The following is a 16550-nucleotide window of genomic DNA, read 5'->3' on the forward strand; positions in this document are numbered from 1 at the left end:
GCTGAAGTTATCTTCGGTCTTCTGAAGTGCAATCCTCAGACGACTGAACGTCGAGTTCTGTCTTCTGAACTAACCAAAGCCTGGATTTTTCTTTTTAATTTGAAAAATCTATTTTGCTCTCTTTATTGGCTCTTTTATAACATATTTTCCAGGGTTTTAAAAATATCTTTAAGTCCATAGATATCCTCTAATGATGTTCATGAAATGCATGAGTCCTAAGGTCATTCTAGTTTATGATTTGAGCCTCAAATTAAATCACATGAAAATGTAAATACATGAGTTCTAAGTACCCATTCCCATGACACTCTTAAACTTGTTGCTTGCATCTTCTTTTTTTTACTCTTTGAGTTCCATGGATCTTGCCAAGATATGTATGCTTTATTCTTTACGGCTTCCATGACTTGTTATCCTTCCGTACATGCTTAATATAGTTCCTGTTCACAATCTCAATGTACAGATCAAATACCAAGTGATTTGTCATTATCAAAACAGGATTGGACTCGTAGAGTCAACAGATTTCAACTAAGGTAAATCAGACTCTTTTGAGAAAGGAAATTGACATGAAGGTTTTGGGTGCTACCCAAAGGATTCTTGGGTTGGAGATTCACAATGATAAAGTTATAGGGGGATTGCGATTATCTCAAGGTTACTTTGTGGTTATAACTGTAGGGATATTGGTGTTATCTTAGGGTGGCTGTATGGACAAAACTATAGGGAGATTATGGTTATCTCATGGTGATTTTGTGGAGCAGGTGTTGGAGAGGTTTAGCATAGTTAATGTTAAACCGATCACGGGTACACCATTAGTGAATCAAAGTAAATTGTCTACTGCTCAGTACTTAAGGACGGACAATGATGTTCGAGACATGTCAAAGGTTTCCTACGCCTTTGTAGTGGTGTATTTCGGCAGGAAATAGAGTGATCCACTACTTGTGAGGTTCGTGGATGTAGGGGGACTTGAATGAAAGGAGGCCAACAACAAGGTATGTTATGGGAATACCTAGTTGTTGGAAGTCCAAGGTACAATCTCTGGTTGCACTAGTTACAAATGGATCAGAGTTCTTGGCAGTGGCTGAGGCTGTCAAGGTAGCATTGTGGATCAAATGATTGTTCAAGGAGTTGGGTGTTCAGTTAGGTGGACTTCCTGTTACCACGGTCAAGTTCAATCGTTGCTTGGACTTGATTTATGTCTCCAAGTGTTAGACGAGAGGCAGGTCCCAATCTATTGGCCCGGGTGGAGCAGTGGGGTTGTGCTTTCGGATTTCTCTTGAGTGGTGAATATTCGCCAAGGTGGAAATTATTGGGGATGTGGCTCATATTCTGAGTGGAACATGTACACCAGGGAAAGCATCGTGAAGTAAGGAACAAGGATAGGTTTGTAGGATTGCAGGATTGGGGGCAAACCATCGATAGTTTTGGTGTAACCGTTGACGATTTCAGGCAGTGCTGCAGAGGTATTCTTCTTGGCTTCAAACCTTCGACGGTTTGGCCCAAACCATCGACGATTACTTTTTTTTTTGGGCTTTGTAAACTTCATTGAGATAGTGGAAAATAGTCGCTGCTCCCGTGGACATAGGCAAATTGCCGAACCACGTAAATTCTTGTGTTTTTGGTTATCATTTTCATTAATTCTCATTGATTGAGTCATTGCTTGCTCAGTATAGTTCATCATCAGGTGTTTGCTTGCTTGTTCCATTGATTGTTTCGTGAGAGTTTGTATGAGGTCAACTGCTGCGCACACTCGGCGTCGACAATTGGTATCAGAGTGCCAATTGTTGGTACAACAATTGGTATCAGAACCTGGTAGTCGGGAACAATAGTGGCCATCGACTTTCTCAATTGTTTTCTTTTTTTCTTTACATTTTTACCTTAATTTTGCATACCTTCAAGTTTGGTCTTTATTTAATTGGGTAAACAATGACTATCAACAAAAACATTAATGTTAAAAGAGTAAATACATAAAATGTTAAAATATTAAACTTTGGATTCTTAGATGCCTTTTATTTTTTACTAGTCGCAGGCATGTGCAATGCGTGTGGAATAATTGTAAGAAAATAAATTAATAAATAAATAATTTTTTTTTTTAAAAATAAATCTATTTAAAGAAAAATATAATTTTAAGATAGTTGTAGGTAGTTATTGGATATTTTTGGAATATTTTTTGGATAGTTATGGGAGTTTTTTTGAAAATTTTTGGATATTTATAGGGGCATTTTTGTTTAGTGAAAAATCCAGACTAAGAAAGAGGCATCCTCTTTCTAATAGTATAGATTAATTATAATTATTAATTTATAAATAGGTAATTAGTTTTGCACTTATATATAATATATATTATATTATATAATTATATATATGACATCAAATTGATGTGACTAGTTTGACCACTGAGTTGGCTCGTTGCGACCAATAAGGTGGTCTTATTGAATCGGAACCAATCTTGTTTTTAAAACTATGTTTTCAACCCTCTTAATGTGCCCTTCTACTAGATAAGCCATATTTTAAGTTGAGGTTTAAATAATAAATAAAGTTAATGATGTTGAAATTCTGAAATTTATATAGGATACACCATAAATTAATACCCAAATTTAATGCATGTCAAACCCATTTTATCAATTCCCAAACCCGTGGCCCGTGGGGAGGGGGGCTTTGAAGGCCGTTGTGGAGGCCTGGCCCATTGATAACCCTGTAGCTGTAGCCAAAATTGGGCCCATTGAGTGCCTGCGTTGTTGGCAAACTGTGTCGGGCTAGACCATACCCATTCTCAACCGAATACCCATTCTCAACCGACGCAAATACTGCCCCAGCCAGAGTTCTTCCACCATCCAGGCCATCCTTTTTGGCTTTTGCTGGTGGCTTCCCAAATTTTCGTTCTTTCCAGTTCCTCTGATCGCCTGTCCCTCGCTCTTTGGCTGTACCATTCTCTCTCTCTCTCTCTCTCTCGGTTTGTCCCCTTCTCTGCGAGGTTCAGAGACACTCGCATGCTAATACTCCACCACCACCCACCCTCCCTCTTGAACCCTCCAAGAAGCTGCTCCGATCCCGGCCTCCCAAAATCATCCATACAGAGGAAGAATGAGTTCTATTTCATACTAAGAATGACTGCCGATTCGAAGCCCTGATCCTCTAATCATGTGGTTTCCCTTCTGGAGATCGAGAGATCGTTTCTCCTTGAGCGAACTAAGGTTCTTCATACTATGCTTCTTTTCAATTAAGAACTTTATATCAGTTCCGTGGCATTTATAGATTTTCTCCCCGTTCGCGTATCAATTATTGCTAAAAAAATGTGAGCTTTGGGATTGTTGTATTTCATTGCTGGGGATTGTGGTGGTATCGACCGATTATGTGTCTTTGGACTCTCTTCGAATATATTTGGCTTCTATGTAGTCCAATTGTGTAGAATAATGACTAAAGTACCCGTCATTAGCTAAATTTTTTTATCTTTAAAGCATTTGTATATTTTTTTACTGTAATTATATAGTTTTGTTGGCACTTTTGGGCTGTTTGGTTGCTGAGAAAATGCTGGGGGATGAATTTGCATTAAAATGTGATTGCATGACTTTCTTTGTTCGAGACTGATGAAAGGATGAAACAAATACTGCCTTGCAACTATGCATGATTTACTGACTCTGGTTGAATTATTGTTTATTGGAGGCAAACACTACCAGAAAACATTGGTGAAAAATTCTTAAATTTTTCTTTACATTTAGTTTTATTTTTGGCCAAATGGGTGGTGGGTTAATTTTTGTGTATAATTAGGATGTTCTGGCTTTGTTGTGGTGTTTCACAAGAGCTGCCCTAGTGGAATTCTTACTCATTAATTTAGACCTACAAGGAGTGGAAATAGATTCTTAGAACATACTTGTAAGTTTTGTTCCATAATAAAAGAGGCAAGCTTGTTGTTTTTGTTCTGCTTCTACAAAACAAGGGCCACTGTTGTTGCTTCGAATTATGTAGGGGATGTGCTCACTATTTTAATTATTTGTGGCAGTGGAGTTGAGAGGCGAGTATGCTTGTAGCTTTCACCAGTCAATATGCAAAAATGTAACTCTGAACTGTCTTTGTATTCCTTTATAATGATTCTATTTTATTGTTAGCTAGATATAATTAAAGATACATAAACAAGAGTGGTATGTTATTTTTTTGACATTGTGCAGTAAAACCAGTTAAATAAATCTTCAAGTAGCATATGGTTAAGAACATCTACGTTGATCAGCTTGAAATGGGCTTTCTTTAGGTTACGTTTGGTTGATGGAATGTTTATTGCTATGGAAAACTGTTTTAAAATAAGGATTTCATGACTTACAAAAGAAAATGTGTTGTTCCTAAAGGAAATGAGAATGCGAAAATTTCTTTTGAATCCATAACATAGAGTAGACAAGAAATGACTATTCCCAAATTTACCATTCATTGAATGTCTATTACTATGAAAAAAACTGTTTAATAAGGATTTCATAACTTACAAAAGAAAATGTGTTGTTCCTAAAGCAAATGACAATGCAAAATTTTTTTTTGAATCCATGTCATGGAACAGACAAGAAATGACTATTCCCAAATTTACCATGGGAATATTTATTTCTATCCTATTCCATGTTGGATAGATTATTTCAAATGTTAGCATAAGTAAATATTCTATATTATTGCTTCCCTATACACCCTTTTTTATATTCCCATGTTATCATGTTCTATTCTTAGGAATAGACATTCCACGAACAAATACAACTTTAGTTTTAACTTACTTCACTGTGGGCTCTCTTTACTTTTAGCTTGTTGTTGTGCCATTATTGGGCTTCAACCAAAATTGATTCCCATTTGTATTCTTTTCAGTAGAAGATGGTTTATTCACATTTGTATTATGTGTTCCCCGAGCAATTGTTTTTGGTAAGCCTGTTTCTCCTTTTTACACCTGATGTCTTTGATCAAGTTACTTGGCAGTTGGCCCGTGCAATTCTTCAGGGATACTCTGTCTCGCCATCCAACCATTAGCATTTTGCCTCATTGCTAATGGTACACCAGAATTCTTTTAACCTATGTTGTGAACTCAACTTGGCAAGGGATTTTTGTTGGTATAGTTCAGTTTGTACAATTGTTGTAGGTTTAGAGATAGAATGATTTGCAGAGATGAGGCTTCAGTTTGAGCTTTCAAATAAATTGCTTGCAATTGTGTGCATGTTGCTCCTTACTTACGAGGAGCAGACTGCAGAGTATGTTGGTTGGTATAAAGTTGTGAATTTGGATGTATTCATCTATTATATCAGAACTTCTTGTGTGTTTTCTTTTATTGACTCTGAAATTGGCTGAAGGGTGAGCCTTGTGAAAAGCAGTCTCCCTTTATTTTTTGTATAGTTAAGATGATGAGCTATTTTGAAAAAGACAGTTAGGAGATGCCAACCCAAGTGCACAGATCAAGGGACAAAACTAACACAAATCAGCGATAAAAAAACCTAAACCATGAGTTCAGTTATGGTGAAAAATTTCCATTATCCCCCATCTGAAAAAAAGTGTGCACGACTGTAGTCTGAGGGTGCATTTGTTTCATAAGCTAAGGTTTTGCGGGGTTGGGCTGGATTGGACTGAATACTGTCTATACTTGATTTTTTATGATAAATTGATAATTATGCTATTCTGCATTTGATCTGCCATATATGCTTGTATCTGCAAAAATAAATTTCATAAAAAAACAGCATGGGGGTGCTGCCCCGGTACAAAAACACCCGTAATACAGTGTTTAAAATTTCAAGAATAGTATTGGAGTCAATCTTGTACACTATGCTATGCCAATTTGGAATTGTGCTAGTCCATCGTCTTTGATTGTATTAAGCAGCGTAGCTAATCCTTCAAAGGCTCTTTTTTTATTTTTTATTTTTATTTTTTCCATACAATCCAAAAGGTGGTAAGGGAATAAGAGTCAAAGCTGCTTTCTTTTCTTGAGTGAAAGCCTTACCAAGTCCGAATTTCTTTGTCCACTGTCCTTGAACTGACCTGATGCTCTCTCAACATTGTGGATGCCAATTCTCAGATATGTTTGCTCCAAGAACAACAAAGAAGAATATGGGCGATTGTCTCTGTGTCTTCCTAGCGCAAATAGCATCTTTTAACCAGGGGGCACTCCCCTTTTCTGCAGATTGTTCATCTTGAGGAGCTTCCAAAGAGTTGCCTCTTAGGCAAAAAACAAACCTTTTGTGGGGGCTGGCATCCTCCAAATTTTCTTTCAGGGCAACACTCTGCTGGTTTACTGCTGGAGTTATGAGTTTCCTGTAGTAGGAGGTCACTGTAAAGCTGCCACCATTGTTCAGGGTCCACTTTGATTTGTTAGACATGTTTCCGAGATGAGCTTTGTATTGGCTGCCAAAGAAATTCCCAAAGCTCTCGATCTCCCAGTAGTGCATGTTCCTCACAATCAGGATGTCCCATGTGCTCCCATCGGATGAAATTTGAAGGTGGCTGCTCATAAGTGCATCTCTGTGGCAAGCTAAACTAAAAATAGTGGGAAATCTTGTGAGGGTGACCGCACCAATGTCATGGCAAAATATTGTTTCTGTTTCCCAAGTCAAATTTGAAAGAGGACAAGGATGGGAAAAAACCTTTGCAGCCTTTCTGAACGAATTTCCATACTCCTACAGCATATGGTTATCTAACTTCTAAAATCTGACCATTGTGGTCAAAACCATATTGTAAGACTATGGGCTTTCTCCAAAAATGATCTTGCTCTTTCATGAATCTCTAAAGCCATTTCCCAAGGAGGGCTTTGTTGAAGGTAGAGAGGGATTTGAGCCCTAAGCCCCCATTCTGTATGGGTTGCTGGACAACCCTCCGTTTGACAAGATGGAATTTGAAATGCACTCCCATATTTCCCCAAAGAAATCTCTGAATATCATCCAGCCTTTTGGCTATTGAGCAAGGAATGGGGAAGCGGGACATGAACATGAGTGCTAGTTTTGAGAGGCTCTTAATGACTATAAGTTTACCTCCTTTTGGTTGGCAGTTCCTCTTCCATCCAGCAAGCTTTCTCTCAAATCTCTTTATGGCATGATCCCAAACTCCTTTGTCCTTAAATTTTAGCTACAAGAGGGAGGCCAAGGTAGGTTAAAAGAAAAAAATCCCGCCATGCAGCCCAAGATGCCTGCGAGGAGAGCCTTTCAGTGCTGTCTCCCAGCACTAGTGCACCAGATCCCCTCAAAACTTCGCAGTTGAACGTGCTTGGGTGAGAGTAGTACTAGGATGGGCGACCTCCTGGGAATTCCTCGTGTTGCACCCCTTTTTGAAGGGGAGCCTAGGCACAATGGTAATGTTGTTGTCGTGTGACTTGGAGGTCATGTGTTTGAGGTGTGGAAACAGCCTCTTGTGTTGTGCACTGGGTTGCCCAAATTAACTTTCAGCCCTGAGACAGCTTCAATACAAAGGAGAATGCACCTTAAACTGAGGATTTGGTTAGGGTCTGTCTTGCAGAAGATAATGGTATCATCAGCAAAAAGAAGATGAGAAACTTCCCTTTCTATTCTGTTCATTAAAGCCTTTTTACAGCAGGAGGCTTAATGCTTAAAGCATCATGTTGAAAAATAAGGCAGAGAAGGAGTCTCCTTATTCCAACCTTTAGAAGATCTGAAAAATCTGAGGGCAGCCATGAATGAGCTCAGAAAATGTTGTGGTTATACGTTGATGAATCCATTTATGCCAAAGGTAGCCAAAGGCTATTTTTTTTAAGAATATAGAGGAGAAAATCCAGTCTAACATGATCAAAAGCTTTTTCCATATCCATTTTGCAGTCCTCCCCCCCCCCCCCCCCCCCTTGTTTTCTTGTCTTGGAGAAGGCATCTACAACTTTCAAGGCAATAAAGGCAGCGTCCAAGATCTGTCTACCTGCTCTAAAAGTGTGTTTATGCTGTCAGTGACTTCTGGGGTGGCTTTCTTGAGTCTTGAGGCAAGCACCTAGGATAAGATTTTGTAAATACTCCCCACTGAAGATAAAGGCAGTGTCCAAGATCTGTCTACCTGCTCTAAAAGTGTGTTTGTGCTGTCAGTGACTTCTGGGGCGGCTTTCTTGAGTCTTGAGGCAAGCACCTAGGATAAGATTTTGTAAATACTCCCCACTAAGCCGATGGGTTGAAAATTCTTTATGTTAGGCACCTGCCTTTTTTAGGAATCAAAGCAACAAAAGTTAAGTCGAGGCTGCTAACTAATCTACCTGTTCTGTAGACATCTTCAAAAATCTTGATAGTGCCCTGCTTGAGATTGAGGTCTTGATTTGTTTGAAATAAAGCAAGAGTGAAGGCATTAGGTCTTGCAGCTTTCTCTCCATTACAAACCTTGAGGGCTTGAAGAGTTTCCTCCTTGCTAAAAGGCCTTCCAGCCACCATGTGTGGAAGGAATCAAGGTTCTGAAAGTGATTCCATAAACTCTTGGTCTGCAATTTTTAGGTTCTGAATAAAGTTCTTGTCAAGATCATAAATTCCTTTCTTCATGGCCTCTTTTTTAACCAGACACTCCTCCTCAATATCAATTCTGCTCAAAAGTGTTAAATCTTCTGTGGGCATTCTTTGTTCAATGTAAATCTGGTGTTCTAATCCTCCCCTTTGAGCTATAGCCTATAAGGCCCTAGATTTTTGTCTCCATGTTGTTTCTTCCATAATAATGATGTCAGCCAGCTTTTTATCCCCGCCTCCCCAAACTGACGAAACAAGAACAGCAATTCTTCTTTATCTTCAGTGTTAAGGCCTCGATCTGATTCTTTGTTGTGCAGCTCCTTGAGACCATGAAGGATCACATCCTTTTTCAAATGACTATTCCTGAACTATGTTCCTAACTTCCTATTCCACCATTTCAGTTATTATTTCAATCACTTCAGTCTAAAAGCAGCCATATAGCTTGCTTGCCCATCAAAATGAAGTGAAGACCACCACAACCTGACTTGATTGCCAAAACCTTCATGCTTGAGCCGCATGTTTCCAGAGAGTAAGGGGGTTGGGGTAGTGGTCTGAGATAGGCCTTGAGAAAAGTTTCTGGGTCACCTTACTCAGCCACCCTGAACTCATGGCTTGCTGTAACCATCAGTTTGGACTAGATTAAAGGTCCTTTCTCTGGCTTGGAGGACTACTACATCTATCGCTGTGACTAGCAATTAAGGAGAGGAAAAAAGTCTCCTTAAATATGGAGGTGAGGTTGTATTCGTCATGCATACTCCAGACCCTAATGTGGTGTGGGAGCCTTGTTCATTGGGTTAAGCCTTATTCTTTCTGAAATTATGTTAGAGCTCAACTTTGTGGCTAGGCTCATAGCACACTCCTCTTGGTGCTTTTAGACTGCATTGGATCACAAATGGGCTGGTAATTCAGGATAAATTTTTAATTAGTTTTTTGATGTTCAATATTTAGCTATTTTGTAAGAAAAATTTTTTGTTGGACTAATTAATGAATACTGGGTGCAGATATTTAACAGATCAGCTGTTGAAAGTTCAAATTGTTAATGAAGTTAACAAGGTATGTGACACCCATTTTTATCGTCCTGCTGCAAACAAGTGCTTTCAGTGCCTTCGCATTTTATCGTGCGGTCACTGTTTTACTTTTGTTTCATTCTGTCATATAGGATTTTGTCATTGAGGCTTTGAGATCAATTGCAGAGTTGATAACATATGGCGACCAGCATGATCCAACTTTTTTTGAGTGAGACTTTTTTAAGTGGTTATTTTTATCCTTGTTTTAGCTTCTGCAATTTAATGATGTCCTGGTTATTTTGCAGGTTTTTCATGGAGAGGCAGGTCATGGGAGAATTTGTTCGTCTACTAAATCTTAGCAGAACTGTGACTGTTTCACTTCAGTTGCTGCAGACAGTGAGCATTATGATTCAGAACTTAAAAAATGAACATGCCATATGTAAGTTGGTTAAAAAGACAACTTTCTTTCAGGAGGCTGTTTAATTTCTCATTTGACGTACAGAAATGGTTAAATTTTGCAGATTATATGTTCAGCAATGAACATATTAACTACCTTATAACTTACAACTTTGACTTTCGCAATGAAGAATTGCTGTCTTATTACATGTCCTTTCTAAGGTTTGTTGTTTTGTTTATGTCTCCAGTTTTTTATTGGAAAGTTTCTATGTCCTGAGCTATATATGCATATTTTTTGATTGTGGTATTGTGCTTACTTGTGTTGTGCGTGAAGAGCAATAAGTGGAAATCTGAACAAGAATACGATTTCTCTGCTTGTGAAGACACAATATGTAAGTTAATTCCTCTTTCTTGTCTTGTTTTGGCTTACTGCTCACTTTTTCTTTTACTTTCCATTTATCCTGTGCCTTTGAGGTTATGATCCAACAAATTGATGGTAGTTGCACCAAATATGTGAAAACCATGGTTGGTTGGTTTTACTATATTCACCACTGCATTTGTATAATCTTGGCCAATTTGTCGAAAAAACATTTTGCTGATATAGTGATTGGAATCACTGCGTGTGCTATGAAGATTCATAAGATTAAAAATGTGAATACAGTGGAACGTTAACTGACAAGAGAATAACAATTGACTAGAGACAAGCGAATTTTCAATATAATTGACATTGAGAAGATGTAGATATAGTGAAGTACTAGCAGGGAAGAGAATGACCAGAGAAACAAGTAAATTTCTGATCAGGATATACTTACATAAAAAATTTGGCATCTTGCTGTTGCTTCCCTGCATTGGATACAGATTAACATAGCCTGCATATTTGGTATGAGGTCATATTGCTGTGGCCCAAGCGTGACACTGATGTGTGCAGCACATGTCCCATTTTCCAGTCACTCATGGTGATGAACTTTAGGATTCTCTTTGATTGGGGATGGGAAGTTGATTGGTGTTGTTGATTTTGCCCAAGAATCATGGCGAGTATAAGTTTCAGGAATAGCAATGACTGCAAATTTCAATCAGCTGGAGCTGGAGGTGGCAGCTGGCTGGTTTGGGTTTGGTCGGTTCTGGAGGCTCCTATCTTGATTGTGCTTGCTGTGGGAAGCATGAACAATCGGTCCTTGAGGAGCTAGAAGAGAAAATGGCGATGGTTATGCTAGGGGAGCGTGGTGACTTTGATTGTTGTTGGGTGCAGCTTCATCCTACTGCAACTCTATCTGGGAAGATTCTGAATTGACCAGGTGAGAGTGAAGGATGGTGAGGGTCAAAGAGGGATTAAGGAAGTTGGATTGGACGGCTTGTATACCAATTGATGTAGAATGAAGAAGAAAGAGAGGAGAGAGGAAGAATTAGGTGGCTAGAGGAAGAAGATTGTGAGAGAAAGATGAGGAAAAACACTTGGCTAAGTCCTTCAATTCAAAATTGCCATCCTTCTTTGAAATATTGTAATATACTAATTTATAGAAGACTGGATAAGAAAACTATAAACAAACCCCATTCCGATTAAATGGAACACCCATGAAACCTACTAATGCTGTTTGGTTTGTTTCATTTATGGCTAACCTTGGACTGTTTGCACACACACACACACACACACACACTCTCACACACACACACACACATTAATCTTTAAGATTATTCAGCCGAGATGAAATTTCAACCAAATTTCCAAATAATTTTGTAGGAGTTTTAAATTTGTAGCTGAAGTAATGCGAAACATGGTATTGACAGCGTTTCTAGGTATTTTTTAACTCATTTTAAGCCCTTGGATGCATGGAATCCGGTTCCATCAATTTTGATTCCTTACATGATGCCAAGTAGTAATGTTTCTTAGTCCCTTCTCTCCATTGAATCCGGTTGTATCAATTTTGGTTGTCAAGGTTGCTTACCAGTGTCTTCCTTCTACTGGAGAAAATCCTCCATCTTTCATCCCCTCTCTGTTCTCGTTTAAATTTCTGATAAGAATTTTTTAATTGCATTTAGGATGAAATAGTTTCCTTTCCACTGTATAGCGAGGCAATACGGTTTGCTTTCCATGAAGAGAACATGATCCGCACTGCAGTACGTGCCTTGACACTTAATGTTTATCATGGTGAGGTGTTCTGTCTTGGTATATGTACCCTACCTTTTCAATGACTTGTTTCTCTTTAATAAAAGCTATAATTATGGTTTATCAGAAAAAATTTACTGTCATGGCATCCTTTCTGTTGGTTTCAGTGGGAGACGAATGTGTTAACAGATATGTTGCCAGCACTCCTCATGCAGATTATTTTTCAAACCTGGTTAAATTTTTTCAGAAGCAGTGCATCGAATTAAGTGGATTGGTCTCAAATTCTTCAGAGTAAGAGAGAGATTAGTATATTTTAATGTAATGGCTAGTAGTGCACTTATTCCTAAGAAGTGTTTTTTTGTGTGGACACAGAAACCTGGGCCCAGAGTCAACTTCTGGCATTCTTTCTGTTGTCGATGATATCGAGGATGATCTCTACTATTTTAGTGATGTTATTTCAGCTGGAATTCCTGATGTTGGGAAGTTGATAGCAGACAATATTTTGCAGCTTTTGATATTTCCACTGCTTCTTCCTTCTCTGAGGATGGACACTGTTAATGTATGAGTATGAACCTCAATTTTTTAATTAATTAATTAATTAATTAATTGATTTTTTGTTTTTGTTTTCTTTCATTCTTGTTACTCTTTTGCTTCCTTTTTGGTTCACAGTTCTGATCAGATTTGAGCAACACTTTTTACCTAACCTTCTTGTAGCTTGTAAATCCAGGGACCACAAATTGGTGCTGTCACTTCTTTTTATTTACTTTGCTGCATCTTGCGCATAGTTAAAATCAAAGATTTGGCAAATACAATTGCTGCTGCTCTATTCTGTTCAGTAGAGGGTTTTACACCATTTATTGAAGCTAAATTGAACGGCTTTATTTCTGGTCATGGTTTTACTCATCGATACCAACTGCCAGACAATGATAGTTCTAGTATGGAGGTGGATTCTGGAAGTTTAAGAGTTGGCATGACAAGCTGGTCTACTTCACAAATTCATCCAGAAGATGGTATCTCACAACAGAATCATAGTAATTCTTGTTTGGATTTGAGGTAATGTGATGTCACTAGTCAATCCTAACTTCTAAATTTCCTTATTTTAAAATAATGATTACAATGAAATTCTTAAAATCCTTACTGCTTTTATATTTATATGTCCCCTAGAAAAGATTTTCACTTTACCTTGTGATTCTTGCCCTCCATCTTTGTGTTATGAAAATTTGTTATGTTGTCTTGCGATTTCCATTATGTTAATTCAGAAATATTAGTTGTCATTGTGCTGTACTATGTAAGTAAAGGGATTGATGAGAAAACAACTAGCTTAATATCTGGTCCCCCTCAAAGATGAGTTTGAAATCAAGTCTTGGGTCTTATGCATATAAACATTTTCTATTTTGTTGCCAATGAGTTGGAAAGTATTTCATTAATGAAAAGCAGTGATAAATCCATATTTTAAAATGACCATGGGATGAGGTGTGCGATGATGATTATAGTAATAATAGCTAAACAACACAGCAGCTGTGGTAGTAATGGTGGCATAATGCCTTGAGTAGTCTGCAACAATTGTCTTCCCTTTCTTCCTTTTGCCTCATTTCTTTTTCTGAAGGGGCACATCCCACCCTTTCTCCTCCCAGATTTACGATTTATTAATCTTTGGGCTGATCCACCTCCCTCCATTTACGTTTTGCTGCTGAAGACTTATTTTCCCATCCTGCTTGGGCCTCTTCCTTTGTCTTCTAGGTTGTGAAGATGTGCTGTCCCTTTTGGCTCTTCTTATTTCTCAGCCTCAGGATCAATTGAGGCTATTCTGGTTTATTAGTCGCTGATTCTCCTTAGGGTTGTTTGTGGGGGTATTTAGTTTAGTGGAGAGGTTGCACCTTGGATGCCACCTGGCTTATTGGTGATGATGCTTATGACAATGCTTCGAAGTTGTTGAGTGTTATTTACTGTCAAGGAGTATGATGGAGGATTGCCGCCACCATTTTGACTGCCTATTCATTCAACATGTGTATTTTTAGCATATATCTTGGATGTGAATATGGATTTAATAAATTGAAAAAAAAATTTGTTTGTTTTATATTTTTATATTATTCAGGGGTGAATGTGTTTTTATGTATTTTAGTTGTAGAGTGTATTTGTATTAGTTAGTTATGTTGTGGAACATGCAGTCAACATTGTGAAATCAAATAAGAAATTCCCTCCTTTCTTCCTCTATCTGCAGCATCCCTCCTTTTTGCTCTTTCCTCTCTTCTTTCATGTTCTCTTTATTCTATACTTTTAAAACCTGTACCAGTAACCAACCTGGTAAAGCCCCCAGGTTGATCGGACTGGTCGGACTGGCAGGTCAACCTGGTCGTCGAACTGGTGACATCAACATGATATAAACATATACCAATATTTATTTTATGTGCATATGTACAAATATTATATGTATATAAAATTACGTTAATTGCAAATAAAATATTTTACAAAAATGTTTGATAAAAAATTACATATATAAACAAATTAAAGAAAAAATAACATAAATAAATTCTTACAGCCATCTAAAAAAATTCTGAACTTTCTACTATTTTTCTTATTTTTATAAAAATATTATTTAGAATTTATATTAGTACTCATATTTTTTTAAAAAAAATGCAATAATATTTGAAAATTGTAGTGGCGTAATGGGTGCTGCTGTTATTATATATAGAAATTATTCCAGAGGTAAACACAAACTAAAGTTGGTGTGGTGGTACCTGCTTTATGTTATGCAGACAGTTGGTCCTGGGTTCAACTCCCAGGGACCCTAAGTTTCAGCACATCATTTTTTTCTCTTTTAAGGGCAAGAGGTGGTTTTCTTTCTCTTTAAGGGCAAGAGGGTGTTTGACCTGCCTGTAACTTTGGTTCAGACCAGTTTTGTCCAGTCGGACTGGCTTGGCTGTGTCAATACTGATTCATGCCAAATTTGGTTTTAGGAGGCTGACTAGAATGGACTGGACTGGTGACTGGTTCCAGTTGAACCTGGAAAGATTGGCTGATCCAGTCCACATTTGAAAACTATGCTTTGTTCTCTCTCATCTCCCTACTGTCTATATCAGATGTCTGATGCTTTTATTTGTGATAGATTGATTCTTGATGTGTTGGTTGCTAATGTGGTGGTAGATGAAGTTGCAATGTGGGTGTAGGAGGAAGTCTTTTCAAAATTGACTTTGAGAACTCTTATTTCCAAGAGTAAAAGTTAGGGTTGTCTTGATGAAATGGGTTAAGGTCTGTCAGATGACTGTGCAACCATCCCAGTCAGACACAAGCTGATCAAGAATGATCCTCTACTGCTGCACTGATCAAATTGATCATTGAGCTGTTAATCACTCTCTGACCACACAATCATATAGAAATAGAACAGATTTCTACTGCTGCATCGATTAAACTGATCTTGTCTTGATGGTATGGTTTGATGGCTCTCTTCTGCCAATATGTTTATTTTTGCTAATGGACAGCCTTAAAGCCCACTTGAGAGCTTGTACAAGGCTTCATCATTTTGGTACATTGTCTCCATTCTTGTTTATTGTGGTGGTTGATGTGTTGAGTAGATTATTTTGCAGGCTCGAGAGGGTTAGGTGTTATTAAAAAGATTTAGGTTGGAAATAGGGGTTTCCCATCTTCAGTTTGTTGATGATGTCATTTTTCTTTAGAAGATGATGTGGTTAAATTTTTGAAAGTGCTTGCTGTGTTGAAAATTTTGAAGGAAATTTAAAGATTGAAGATTAATATGGTTCAAACTTAAGTATGGTATATTGGAGGGGTATTAATTTGGGGAAGAATGGGATTGGGGCGTTTAGTTTATTAGTGGGATGTTCACTTTTGTCTTGCCTTGTCCTATGTAGGTCTTTGGGGGGTTGAGCATGTGGGTAAGATATTAGAGGGTTCGAGAGGGGCTTGTATTCTGTTGGCAGTTTATATCATGCTTATTAGTGTTTGAATTTTGACTCTTTCTATTTAATTTGTTCTTCATCTAGGATTAGTGTAGAAGTGGCAGTTGTTGGGGGAGCTGATGAGAGATCTTTATGATTGAGTATGAAGATGATAGGATGGATAACTTATTTGGGAGGTGATTATCTTACTGGTGGGATGTGGGGTTGGTGTTTGGGTCCTTGGGATTTGGTGTGCAAAAATATCTATTTAGTGAGAAAATTGTTTGGAAATTTCAATTAAGAATCTGTTCAGCACCAGGTTATGAAATGTAAGTAGGGTCTTCATCATCAAAAGCTGGAATTTTGTTTCTTTTTTTTGTTTTTGTTTTGTTTTTTTTTTTGTGGTGGGATGGTGGTGGGGTTATGCTATTGATGTAAAATCTTCTCCTTGGAAATTCCTTCAATTTTTTCTTTGCACTCACCTTGTATAAAGTTGGTGATGGCTCTTTATTTGCTTTTGCAAAAACATGGGCTGGGGATGTTTTCCCTTGTTTACTTCAAAAATACTTGGGATTTGTTCCTTTATCGACTCCAAAGATAGTCTCCCTCATGTATTTTATAATGCTCTGATGTCTTACTTTATTCTGCATAAGGGAACCCTCTGTCATGAGATTTTTATTTATGGCTGCGCATTATTTTTGCTTCATCCTAGGCATAATGTTAGAATTAT

At 37.8% G+C, this 16550-nt stretch overlaps 1 protein-coding gene across 2 annotated transcripts in view; it reads left to right on the forward strand.

The window, feature by feature from the left end:
* Positions 1 to 2776: 2776 nt before the first annotated feature.
* Positions 2777 to 16550, forward strand: part of LOC131166797 (protein TRANSPARENT TESTA 9) — a 59862-nt gene continuing 46088 nt past the window's right edge. The window contains exons 1-10 of one of the 2 annotated variants that reach the window (XM_058125378.1): positions 2777 to 3182; positions 9422 to 9473; positions 9580 to 9656; positions 9733 to 9866; positions 9949 to 10045; positions 10158 to 10215; positions 11861 to 11969; positions 12095 to 12218; positions 12300 to 12486; positions 12655 to 12980. In XM_058125378.1, coding sequence (XP_057981361.1) covers positions 3130 to 3182; positions 9422 to 9473; positions 9580 to 9656; positions 9733 to 9866; positions 9949 to 10045; positions 10158 to 10215; positions 11861 to 11969; positions 12095 to 12218; positions 12300 to 12486; positions 12655 to 12980 — 1217 coding nt within the window. In that variant the 5' untranslated portion in view covers positions 2777 to 3129. The remainder of the gene's footprint in view (positions 3183 to 9421; positions 9474 to 9579; positions 9657 to 9732; positions 9867 to 9948; positions 10046 to 10157; positions 10216 to 11860; positions 11970 to 12094; positions 12219 to 12299; positions 12487 to 12654; positions 12981 to 16550) is intronic. The other variant, XM_058125379.1, reaches the window with a different exon arrangement.

Source organism: Malania oleifera, chromosome 10 (genome assembly GCF_029873635.1).
Source record: "Malania oleifera isolate guangnan ecotype guangnan chromosome 10, ASM2987363v1, whole genome shotgun sequence".
Classification (NCBI taxonomy): Eukaryota; Viridiplantae; Streptophyta; class Magnoliopsida; order Santalales; family Ximeniaceae; genus Malania; species Malania oleifera.